This window comes from Eubalaena glacialis, chromosome 17 (genome assembly GCF_028564815.1).
Source record: "Eubalaena glacialis isolate mEubGla1 chromosome 17, mEubGla1.1.hap2.+ XY, whole genome shotgun sequence".
In the NCBI taxonomy this organism is placed as follows: domain Eukaryota; kingdom Metazoa; phylum Chordata; class Mammalia; order Artiodactyla; family Balaenidae; genus Eubalaena; species Eubalaena glacialis.
Genome location: NC_083732.1, coordinates 84,937,545 through 84,950,177, shown reverse-complemented (window position 1 = coordinate 84,950,177; position 12,633 = coordinate 84,937,545). Strand labels below are relative to the sequence as shown.

The 12,633-nt window shown below is 46.8% G+C and overlaps 1 protein-coding gene across 1 annotated transcript in view; it reads left to right on the top strand.

Moving 5' to 3' along the window:
- Positions 1-12,633, top strand: part of COL22A1 (collagen type XXII alpha 1 chain) — a 247,984-nt gene that overhangs the window by 210,809 nt on the left and 24,542 nt on the right. The window contains exons 49-51 of the mRNA XM_061171582.1: positions 2,098-2,151; positions 6,585-6,638; positions 10,883-10,936. Coding sequence (XP_061027565.1) covers positions 2,098-2,151; positions 6,585-6,638; positions 10,883-10,936 — 162 coding nt within the window. The remainder of the gene's footprint in view (positions 1-2,097; positions 2,152-6,584; positions 6,639-10,882; positions 10,937-12,633) is intronic.

Below are 12,633 nucleotides of genomic sequence, written 5' to 3'. Positions count from 1 at the left end.
CAACAAGTGGTGAAAACAGGCTTGGGAACAACCATACTGACTCCTTACTGAGTCTTCGACTCACCTGATTGGAGCAGAAAGACCCTAAATAGTAGATATTTTAGTCTTGAGGGCCATACGGTGTCTGTTGCAAATCCTCAACTCTGCCACGGTCAGGTGAGATCAGCCACAGACATTATGTAAACTAGCAGTGAGACTGCGTTCGGATGAGACTTTATTTGCAGCAACAAGCAGAGGGCGGGAGCTTGCTGACTCCTGTCCTAGATCACTAGTGCTTTCATAGCAGGGTCTTGGGAATAATAAGCGTCCAAGAAGGAATCCAGGAAGCTCTGTTATCAATATGTAAAAATACCTAACTAGGGTGAATATTTGGCCCAAGCTGACCAAAACACCCACTTTATTTGTTAATGTTTGTAGGTGTCGTGATATGGGGAGGGGGTGAATGTTTTTTTTGTTTTATTGTTATTATTTTGCATTGGTGTAAGTGGTGATATGTCTAGACAGTCTAAAATATCACGCAACATAAGTTTACAGAGATGCAGGTCATGCCAAATTGTTATCAATGCAAATGTGTAAACATAGCATTTCATTTTTTAAGAGCTAAGAGTAACCTCCCATCATGAATAGGTAGAGTGTAGATACTTTTTTTTTTTTTGAGTGTAAATACTTTCGAGAATAGGTTTTAACAAACCAGTAGTGAACCTAAAACATTGTTCATTCTTCACTAGTTCCCGAAGGTCTAGGAAAAAAAATTCTCAATATCTTTTTTTTTTAATAAATTTATTTATTTATTTTATTTTTGGCTGTGTTGGGGCTTCGTTGCTGCGCGCAGGCTTTCTCTAGTTGCGGCGAGTGGGGGCTACTCTTCGTTGCGGTGTGCAGGCTCAGTAGTTGTGGCTCGTGGGCTCTAGAGCACAGGCTCAGTAGTTGTGGCACACGGGCTTAGTTGCTCCGCGGCATGTGGGATCTTCCCAGACCAGGGCTCGAACCTGTGTCCCCTGCATTGGCAGGCAGATTCTTAACCACTGCATCACCAGGGAAGTCCCTCAGTATCTTAATGATGTGACACTGGTATCTTTCATTTTCTTCAGATTTGGAAATGAAAGTCAGTTATTGAGTTTTTATTGAGTTTAACTAGTACTTACTAAAGAAAGTGTGCTTTGGTCCCCTCATTGAACACTTTACATGACAGTATATTAAATCTCTATGAATCTGAAATAAATATCAAAATATTTTTGCTTTTGCTTTTCTTCCAAGGGGATAACATCACAACCTTTAAGAATATTTCATTTTTTGTGGAATGTGGATCAGAGTGTAAAGCCAGACATCAGTGTTTTATTGCAAAGGAAACACTAGCAGGAAATTATAAAGTTATCAGGACTTTCAAACTACTCATGGTAGAGATGCAGGATGATATAAATATGCACATTAGAATAAAAATGATAACACTGATTACCTCATCTGATTTAGAAACTCTAGTTGACAGTGATGTGTATTTTTGCTGAGTAAAATGAGAAAGGAAGTATTAATGCACCTTGGTAAACACAATCTTTCAAGGTCTGTTTCATGGGGGAAAGGGATACTAAAAGCAAGCACTGATGGTAAAGAGTTGGGGGACCTCTGGATAAGACGGTGGCAGTAACAAAACCATCTGTTACTGTGCCCCTGGTCAGCTGGTCAGTTCTTTACTTGTCTTGAGTGCTGTATGCAGAAGCCCTGCGGGTGCTATGGTCTGTGCTGTGAGGCGGTCTGGGGACAAAGTGCAGAGTTGGATCTGGACCCAGGTCTTGTGGACCCCTAAACTTCTTCCCAGTACGCCTTCCAAGCACTAATTCCCCGAGTCTATGTAATAAGGCCAAAATGAGTTCCGGTCTGCACACCAACCTGCATGATTGTGCTCTGTCCAGGGCCCCTCCCTGCCCTGCAGGGAAGCAGCACCTGGAAAGGAACCAGGTGGATGAGGCAGATGCAGAGGCATCCATTGCTCCTCACTAAAGACTCCTTCCAACCCACGAAGGCAATTCTGGGTGAGATCATTTACCTCCAGAAAAGCCAATCCGAGAAATTTAATGGTGTTTCGTGTCTTGGATCTTTTAGGGGAAAGAAGGTCCTCCTGGCCCCCAAGGCCCATCTGGATTACCCGGAATCCCAGTAAGTGGCATTTTTTTAAAAATCTAGTTTCTCTACTACAAAAATAAGCAAAGAAAACTATATTCCACCATTGTTGACACAAAGCATGTTTACTAGGGAAATTTTCGGCATTATAGAAAATTAGAAGAAAAATAATACTAACCAAAGCCAATTTTAGTCTCATTCTTCCTTTATGTATTTGTTGTTGTTTACTTATGTAAATAAAATTTTCATCTCTCTCTCTCTCCACACACACATCAATCAGCAGACACATACATACATAACTGTGATAATTGTGATAATATAAACATTTTCTATTTTCCACACTGGTATTAAATGCTCATAAATTTTACATACATTCTACCCAATAAATGTACCATAATATATATGATTATTCTTCTATTGCCTCATAAGTCTTATAACTATTTTAAAAATCTACAATAGATTATTTTACATTAGGTTATTATTTTACATTAGATTACTGTTTTACATTAGATGATTATTTTATTTCTATAGGATGGTGCCCAAAAGTGGAGTCTACTGGTCAGAGCACAATAATATCTAAGGTTCTTGATACATACTGCAAAATTACTTTCCACAAATGTTGTTCCAGACTTTTTAATTTAATATACTTCTCAATAGGGTCAGACTCTCCAGTATGTTAGTAATAAGGCTGGTCCAGAGAGGCCATGTGCTGCCTTCTTCATTGAGAATAAATCCTTGTGTGGCTCCTCGTCTGGCGTGTGCCTGTAGCTGGGACGTCTCCTGGACACAGCCCCACCCCTGCCCTCCACGGGGCATCCTTTTGTTCCAACCATACTGGCTTCCTTTTGGTTTCTGGAACACTCTGCACCCTTTCCTCTCTAGGCCACAGGGCTTTTGCACATGCCTTTCTGTCCACCCAGAATGCCCTCTTGTCACTCTTTCACTATTTGATGCCTTTGATCTTTTCCAGCTCATCCCAGGCATCACTTCCTAGAAGTTTCCTCTGCCCCCCAGGCTAGGATAGGCTCTCTTAGTCTCTTTTTCTTTTCTTCCTAAGTGCCTGTCTCAGCTGGTAGTCACATGTTTATTTGCGTAATGGTTTGATTAGTGACCACCTCCACCATTATTCACTAATTGATTTGCTCATTCAGCACGCACTGATTAGGCACCTACTGGGTGCTGGATCTGGGGACCTAACAGAAGAGTGCCTGGTAATCATGGGGTTATGTTCCGGGTTGTGGGTTCTATGGGACCAGGCTTTTGTTCCCCACACGTGGTGGGCACACGGCAAATATTACTTAAATAAGTATGTGGATGTGTGAATTGTTTTCCTAGAGCCCTTCCTCCTTGAGTGTCTGATAAGTGCTACTGTGGGTCGAGCAGGCATTTCTGGGGCATCACCAGTAGCCGTCACTGCAACCACCCAACCCCGGAGGTTAAGTAACCTGTCCAGGGCGCACAGATCTTAAAAGACAGGCTGGGATGTGAAACCCCGGTTGGTATAAACTGCAACGCTGTAGCCTAGTGTGTCATAGCAGCTAGGAAATACTTGATTTAATTCCAGGAATAATAAAGCTAAGGAGAGAAAATTCCAGTTTGAATTTTCTGCCAGACCCTTATGATCAAAGTCCTAGGGTACTGGAGAAGAGAGAAATGACCTGAGATACGAGTATGCGATTTTCTTAGTAGTATCCCTCCTCTCTCCCACCTTCCCTCTTTCCTTCCTTCTTTCCCTCCAGTGCAAACCCCTGCTCCCTCTTATCCTCAGAGGAAAGCCGAGGCATCGACCTCCCTGGCACCTCGTGAACTCACCCTGTTTTCCTCTCTGTCTCTGTCTCAGCCCTGTCCCTGTACACTCCAGTCTTGCTGCACACCGCTTCCTCCCAGCCACTCTAAACAGCTTTGCCTTCCTCCACGTCATCCCTATGTAGAAAACTCTTCCTCTCCCTCTGCCCGGGCAATAGGAATCATCACAGCTTTCATGCACATTGTGCTAACCGCAGGGCGGGCTCAGTGCAGAGAGCTTTCCACGTGTTAATATGCATAATCCTCACCATACCCCACTCCTCTGTTCATCCCGAGGTCTCGGCTAGACATCATCTTCTCCAGGGAGACGTCCTTGAACCTCCGCAGTGGGGTTAGGTGGGAATCAGAGCTGTGCTCTAAGAGCACTTCCTTCATAACCCCTTGCAGCACTTGGGATTTACAATCATAAATACCTGTTGGTTTTCTGTCCACCTCCACCCACCCCCTCCCCCATCACAGAGGCAAGTCGGTGTTTCCTAAATCTGGGCTGAGTGCAGGGCAGGAGGGATGAGTGATCCATGAATGAACAGCACGCTTCTGACCTATGTATGCCGGCATTTGAGGAACCGGATGTACCCAACCAGCGCGGAGTGGTTTTTTTTTGGCAGGGGAAGGGTCTCATGGAGAAGCCAAACAAAAAAAGGGAGAAACCATTGACACAGAGCGTGATGCATAGTGTGATAGATAAATGGGAAAGCCAGGCCTGGAAGGGTGCCTGGGGTAGGTGACACTCATAGATGAGTATTCAAGGTCAAGTTATCCAGGCAGAGGAAGTTGAGTGGGGTCACAAAGAAGGTATTTCAGGTAGAAGGAGCAACCTGCAAAAAGACATGGGTCTGTTTACTTACACTGACCGACTGTAAGACACGTTAAAATGTGAAGTGGCTTCCATGTCCGGTAGGGGCTGTGAGGGATACAGTGTAACATTTCACTAACACTCTTTGAGCACCGACATTCGACTTCCATGAAATAAAATTATAAAACTTCCCGTGATTAAGGGCCAGCTCTGTGCCGTGCACTGCAAGAAAGACCCTTCATATATGCCTTACAGCTCCTCCGCCTGCAGTGTAAGTGTCAACATCCCTTTAACTTATTAAAGGTGAAGAAGTGAGGCTCTGAGAAGCTCACGGATTGCTCAGCAATGCAGTCAGCAAGAGCGGTCTTTCTCTCTTGGAAGCCACATTTCCTTCTCAGGTGATTCAATAGGCCACACTCAGCCCTCTCCGGCGTTGTCTGAAGTGGCGCTCCTGCTGCTTCCCGGAACCAGGTGTCTGCCCCAGGCGTCCCCTGGGGTCTCCTGCCAGCCTCCGGCCTCGGCTGCTCTCCTTTCTGTGCATGTCTCACCTGGGTACGTTGGCTTTCTCTTCTGTGCGTGGGTCTCTTGACCCTCCCCCCGCTGCTCCGTGCATGGGAGAAACGGTTTCTGGAGTTAAACTCTTAATTGAAAAGAGGATCAGTACTGCGGGGCCTCCGAGTCAGCCAAGCTGGCGTACCTGGCGTTACCATGGTTATGCCAGGAGCAGGGTCTTAACGAGTTACGGGCGCACGTGGAGCATCGGCTAGCGGCCCGGATGGTCAGTAAACTTAGATTACTGTCCTCAGTGCTTCCTGCCAGCGCCCGGGCACTGACGGTAAAGGCACTGATGAGGAACGATGCACCATCTCGTGCGTGTCGGCCGCAGCGGGAGCAGCCACACTGCTGGCGCCGTTTACCGATGCCTGGTTTGCTAAACGTTGCAGGTGGTGGCGTTGATTCTGAGCCCCCTCGTGACTCTGCCAGACAGGTTTTGTCATCTGTGTTTAGGAGAGGGGCCGCTGCGAGCTGAGAATGTCAATAACTCACCCAAGATCATAGGCATAGTTGGTGCAAGTGGGATTCAAACCTTGCCCGGTGTGACTCAGGTTCCCCTCTGCCTTGCTGCCGGTTGCTTTCTTTCCCCAGAACCCGCCCAGCCCAGGTGACCCAGGATTGGAACCTAAGTCTATGTGATGCTGTAATCATTGTCCTGATCCCAGGTGACCCAGGATTGGAACCTAAGTCTGTGTGATGCTGTAATCATTGTCCTGATCTGCAGAGATTCCTGAAGAAGAATGGTCTCTTAGATGAAACATGAGGCTTATAGTGTCTCACTGAGAGCAGGAGGTGGGCTAGTAGGAGGTGGGGAGCAGGTGGGGGATTGTAGCTTGATTTCATGGAAAGAAACGTGACGTGTTCGTGGCCTTCCTGTAGCCCGGACATGGCCCTGGCTGTCGTTCACCTCGCCCGCTTGTGTTGCAGGAGCTAGGTGCTCCGCTGCAGGCCCCTCGGGGTCCTTGTCACCTTCCTCAGAAGCCGCCTCCTCGCCTCCCCCTCGCCATGGTCAACCCAGGAGGCCCAGAGATGAGCCCATATTGTCCGAAGTTTGACTTCATGAAAATGTCCAGTAGGGGCTTCTTTCAATCTATAGCAATAATAATGCAATTTATTGCTTTTGCGCTGTGTGCCAGGCACTGCCAACCAGAGATCCAAGCCAGAAGCGTGGTGTTGGGGGAGAAACCATGAAAAATGAAGCCAGTTCTGCCTGGTGTGTGTGAATGTAGCTGTACACCAGGCAAAAAGGCGTCTGTCCTTTCCTCCCTCTTAGCATCTTCATACAGATAACCAATTTGAGTTTACGTTGCAGGGAGAAGAAGGCAAAGAAGGCAGAGATGGAAAACCAGGGCCCCCTGGAGAGCCGGTAAGGGACTCTAAGGTTCTTATCACTTACACGCCAGATCAGCCATTTCTCAGAAGCAACTACTCTGTGTCCAGAGCTACTATGAACCGGGCACAGTGAGAGTTATTTGTTGTGCATTTCTTCATTTACTTCTCCTGAGACCCCTGCAAGGTAAACACCACTGTCCCCATTTTACAGCTGAGGAAACTGAGTCTCGGGGAGTGAACTCTATCCTGGGGCTCCTGTCCCTCCCTTTCTGCCTTTTTTTTTTTTTTTTTTTTTTAACTGCCTCTGCAGCCTCCATCCTATTGATGTGGAAGGGAACTGGGCAGGTGAGCATTGGCTGGAGTAGAAACCTGACATCCGAAAAGCCTGTTAAACCCCTGAAAACCTGAGCTTCACCTGCCTTCTCTAGGGGATGTGAGTTTGCCCTTTCTTCGACATTGGCATAGAGTTTTTTTTTTTCCTTTATCTTTAATGTCAGCTGCCGGGCCACACAGTGAGATGGGCTGTGTGCTGCTGAGGACGTCCGTCTCTGTGGCCCCAGCAGCTATTGGCTGGAAGTGTGCAGTGATTTCTTCAGACCCGCCTCCATGACCTCAGAGTTGTCCTTCCTTAGGACGGTCAGCCCCTCTTGAGTGTGGATCTGGGCTCAGGGATGATGCTGAAGCTTCATTTCCTAGCAGCAGTTTTATCTTCACAAAGCCCTTCCACAGCCTCAACACCCAGGGGAAGATGGCAGGTGGCCCCTGGGGCTTAGAGACCTGGTTCTCCCGACGCCCACCAGCAGGAGACAGTTAATGATGGGGATGGGGTGCACCCAGTAAATACCAAGCAGCTGTGCAGAAGACTGCGGATGTTTTCTAGATACTGACATGGGACTTCTCCAAGATACATTGTTGAGTAAAAAAGCAAGGGCGCAGAGCAGTGTGTTTAGCCTGCCCTATTTTGTATGAAAATGGGTCTGTGTATATTTATCTAGCATTTACATAAAGGGACTCTGGGAGACTCCAGAAACACCAAGAGAAGTAGTTTCCATCCATGGAGGGAAGTGAGGACGGGTGATTCTGAGTAGAAGGGACAGAGGGATGGGACGTCAATTTTTGGTCCGTAGTATGTTATTTTATTATCTTTTTAATTTTTGGAGCCGTGTGTGCAGTGCTTACTGATAAAATTAAATTAAAATATTTTATGCCAAAATTACAACCACAACCAGAAGAAGAAACTGGCTTCAGATGCTGGCTTCACTCCCTACAGGCTTTGCGACCTGGCTTGAGTCAAAGAGCATCTCCCGGCTTCAGTTTCATTTCAAATAGAATGAGAATAATAGTAGCAACTTGCTGGAGTTGCTGGAGAATCAGATGCGGTGAGAAATTGGTTAAATGCATCAGGCTTCTCTAACTGTTAATTAATTTAGTAAGTTACTTTTCCAACTGCTCTAGTTTTAACTCCTGGTGAGGTTAGAACCTCAGAGCCTTGAGAACCAGTAAGTGGAGTTACATAACCGTCTCCAGAGCAAGGCTTGTGCTCCATTTAATTTGTGCGGCCGCAACTGTTAGGACTCATTCCGCGTCTTACGCAACCTGCCAGAAGTACCTTCTTTATCACTTTTCACTGCTTGCCGGATGCTGAGACCAGGACTCACTGCTGAGGGGAAAGTAAGAGCTTAGGGCAGCGAGCAAAGTAAACAACTCATCTAAGCTGCTGAAGGCTGATGTCCGGCAGCGCAGCCCTGGTGGGCAAGCGGCGGTTAGCCAGGCTGAGGACGTGGCAAGGGAGCGAGAAGGACAGGTGTCGCCACCGTGGCTGACAGCTGCCGTGTGCACACCGAGGGGGTACTGAGCGCCTCATTACATTTTCCAGTGTAAGCCCCAGGAAACCTCTGTGGGGTGTGGGTATCATTATTGGCCCAGATGAGGAAACTAAGGCACAGAGAGGTTAGATAGGCTGGCCGAGGTCACACCGCTGGTAAATGAAGCATCCGGGACCCGCACCCTGAAGGCTGACCCCAGAGCTCAGTCAACGCAGAGCAGGCAATCAGCTTTTTTGCAGAAAGTGTATTATCCTGAGAGGCTGTCACTGACAGTACAGGATAACCGAGGCCCTTGGTCTTCACTCAGTCTGTTTGTGGAATGCCTTTTCCAGATAGGCCTGTGCCAGGCGCTGGGTGTGGACGTATGGAAGGCCAGGTCTGCCCTGGGTAAGCAGTGGCTAAGTCAGTGCATGGAAGGCAAGGCCGGTTCTGCTGGAAGCACAGGGGGCTCGGCAGCTCTCCCCAGCACGTGGTCCAGAGCTCACCTGTCAGTTCGTTCCGGGGTCTCAGCCTGTGGCCATCCTGACCTTTATCACTCTGAGCTGCTTGGGAGGAGATTGGCAGAGGAATGGGGGCACCAGAGGTCCCCAGAGAGCAGACCTGGAGACCAGGATGGGGGGCGGGTAGGGTATTTGGAGGAGATCCCAGGAGCACGGACAGAGTGAGGAAATGGAACGAGGAAAGAAGGAAAGCTGCTGGCAGGCCAGTGGGCAGACGGTCCAGTGGGCACCTCGGGTCCACTCCCCCGGAGACCAGCTGAGAATGTGTGAGGAGCACACGTGGCCTCCCCGGTCCCACCCGTGCCGGGGAGCAGGAGGCTGGGGTATTCTTATTCTGCATCAACTTCAGCCTTTCTGCCTGGGGGTTGCTTGTTGGGGCGTGAACTCCCACACACTCGGGCCTTCAACACCTCGGAGTCAAGTGCCCCAAAGGCTGTTCTGGGCACGGCCTTCTGCCTGAGTGGGGGCTGATCAACAGAGTGACAGGAGCCCTCCCGGGGAGCCAGCGGGGGTGGCTGGGAAACAGCAGCACTGGCTACTGGCAGTGGGTGGTTAATTTCTACTTTGACTTATTCCTTTAAGTCCCTATACATTGGGGACATGGATGGACAGACAGTAGACAGACAGATGACGGATGTGTGGATAGATACACAGATAGATGGGTAGATATGCAGCTTTTAGAGTTGCCCGTTTCGTCATTTTTAATAGGAGGCATTGGAGTGTTAGTTACAGTGTAGGGTGAAGTACAGAGGCTCTGGAGCCAAAACGCCTGCATTAGAACCCCAGCTGTGTGACCTTGAGCAGGTCGCTTAACCTCTCTGTGCCTTGGAGTTTTGCCTGGGGCAGAACCAAAGTGCCTCCCTCATGGGTTATAGTGAGGACTCGACACTGTTGTGTGAAGCGCTGGCATTGTGCCTGGCGCGTGGACAACCCTCAGCAGTGGCTGGTGGTTACCCTTTGCCTGCTGGCAGCTTGGGCCAGTGATGGCTGCCCCACTTGACTGTGGGGCAGGAGCCAGGCTCGCTCACAAAGACCTACGTCTGGGAGGCTGTCCTGAATTTACAACTGAGAAACAGATCCAGGGAAGGGTAATGACCCCCAAGGTCACACGGCTAGACTTAGACGAGCTGGGACAGAAGAAGAAACAAACTGGGCAATCAGAGCTTGGTGCCCCATCCTCCTTCCCCTGTAATTTTCACTCTGAATCCACGGGTGCTCTTCTCCCTCTCCCATGCCCCGCCATGGACCCCTTCTGGCCCTCCAGGTTTATAAGCTGTGAAAATGAAGGGGGACTTGGGGGAGTAGGCCCTCCTGTTACCATGGAGGCAGGGCCAGCATGCTGCCCATCTCCACATCAAGCACACGTGCCCCTTCACCCACTCTCCCGGCTCACCCTAACCCTCCCTCACCTCTCACCACTTTATCTGGACTTCAGCAGTAAACTGCAGGCCCCCTGTCAGCAGGCACTGCTGCCAGGCTGAGGAGAGCCTCCTTTCGGGTGTTGCTGGGGTCCAGTCTGGCTTGGCTGTTTGTTAACTCAATGAAACCATAACTTCTTTGAGCCTCAGGTCCCCATTTGTACCATGCAATCGTTACTAGCTGCCTCGGGGTGGTTTTGTGAGTAGGTATAAAGCAGTTTCTAACTTGGGCGTCTACATAATTTCTCATCCAGACCAGAACACTTCCAAGGATGAGAAGGGGCACTGTGAACGGGTGTTTCAAAGATGAAACCTGTGTAACCAGCACCGTCCCAGGAAAGCCAAGAACATAATAGGCAGGGCTACACTGTGCAGATTTCTACGGACTAAAATGGACCACAGTACCAGAGGGTAGGGTTGGCAGGGAGCAGAGACTGGCTGGTGGAAATATGATGCTATGAAGCTCCGGCAGCTGAGAATAGGAAGATCCTGCAAATGTTGTCCTCAAGTTCTTCTTTTATTCTTTATTCTCAGGGCAAAACAGGAGAGCCAGGTCTGCCAGGACCGGAGGGTGCCCGCGGTCCCCCTGTAAGTGCTGAGTGTGTGTGTGTATGTGTGTGTGTGTGTGTGTGTGTGTGTTGTCCACAGTAGAATAAAGCCATCAGTCACTTGGCTGTGACACCGTGGGTAGGGTCCTCTGAGACTGCCTGGCCATGGATTCCAGAAGTACCTCTCTTCCAAGACCTTGGTACTTCTGTGCAGTAAATCCAGGCCTTTCACATGCCATTGCTGTAAAATTTATTTTCAAACTTGCACCCATTGTTACTTGTTGTTGTAAGTTTTCTTTGTTCTTATCCTATTTATTATAATTTTAATGGACTTCCTCTGGATGATAGAACCTAAAAATGAGTCTCAATTTTCATTCTGAACCCTTTTCACAGCTAAAGGGTTTTTCCCCAGTTATAACAGTAACTCATTCTCATTGTATAACAATAACAAATGATGATGGTAATAAAAGAGAAAGAATAAGAAAAGTAATGTTATAGAGAAGAAAATAGAGTTACTTATAATTCTACAACACAGAAGTAAAGCTCTGTTAACGTTCTAGTATGCTTTTTTAGTCTTTTTTTCTATGTACGAAACCCAACATTTATATATCTAAATCTACATCTATCATTTATATATCTAAATCTGTATCTAGCTGTCGAGCTATTTATTATACATATATACAGACACCTTTTCTTTTTTTTTTTTAAGAACCACCATTTCATCTTTTTATTATATAAAATTTCAAACATACACAAAGTAAACAGAATAGTGAAATGAACTCCCATGTGCCAGTCACTCAGCTTCAATCATCATTATTCTGCTTCATGTCTACCTCTACTCATTTCCTATCCCCTACTCAATACTTTTCAAGTTTTTTGATATAAAATTTACATACATCAAAAAATCTTAACTGTATCATTTGGACAAATAGATATACACATGTAACCCACATCATCATTTCATTTTAAGCCCCATGGTTTTCTACAGGGGTCTAAAACAAGACTCAACAACTTGGATCCCATTTTAATGTCAGGATGGCCAGCCCAATGCCAATGGCTTAGATTGCATGAGCAGTTAGCAGTGGATATGTTGAAGGGATGTCGAGGTAGGGAGGGGTATACTGTTATTTGTATATATGCATAAAAGATCCACAACAGAGCAGAACAGGAAAGAAACATACCTTGCAAGTAAAGGAGTTGGACTTAGAGCGATCTATGAAAGAAGATAAGCAAGCCCACAAGAGAGAGAAGAGACTTCATAACTTTATAAACTCCATGAGAAAAAGAAGAGACTTCCTACTTTTTAGCTTTTAGATGGTAATTAGAGGAATCCCAAAATAGGGCCTAAGAGGTTGCCTTGATCGTCAGTGTTTTAAAGCTTCTCCACAGCCTGTTGAAAAGGCTCGTGCTTGACAGAGCCTTCAGTGCATGTCTTCACTCTCTCCTACCTATAAAAATGAACTCTATGTATTTTGGGGTTGTTGGGTTTTTTTCGCTAAATGCTTTACTCCTTTATAATTTCAAAATTGTTTACAAAATTCCTTAAATTTTCTTTGGAAACGAATATGATGTTCAATGAAAATCTTAAAATCCAATTATCTGGCAAGAAGTAGGAGATCAAAATGCTAGTTCTATTTCCTTAATGTGTTTTTCTGTTAAAAAAAAAAAATCAATAACTCACCTGGCTAGTATTCAATAAGGAGGAAATAAAACACAAAAAATACTTTCCTTTTTCCC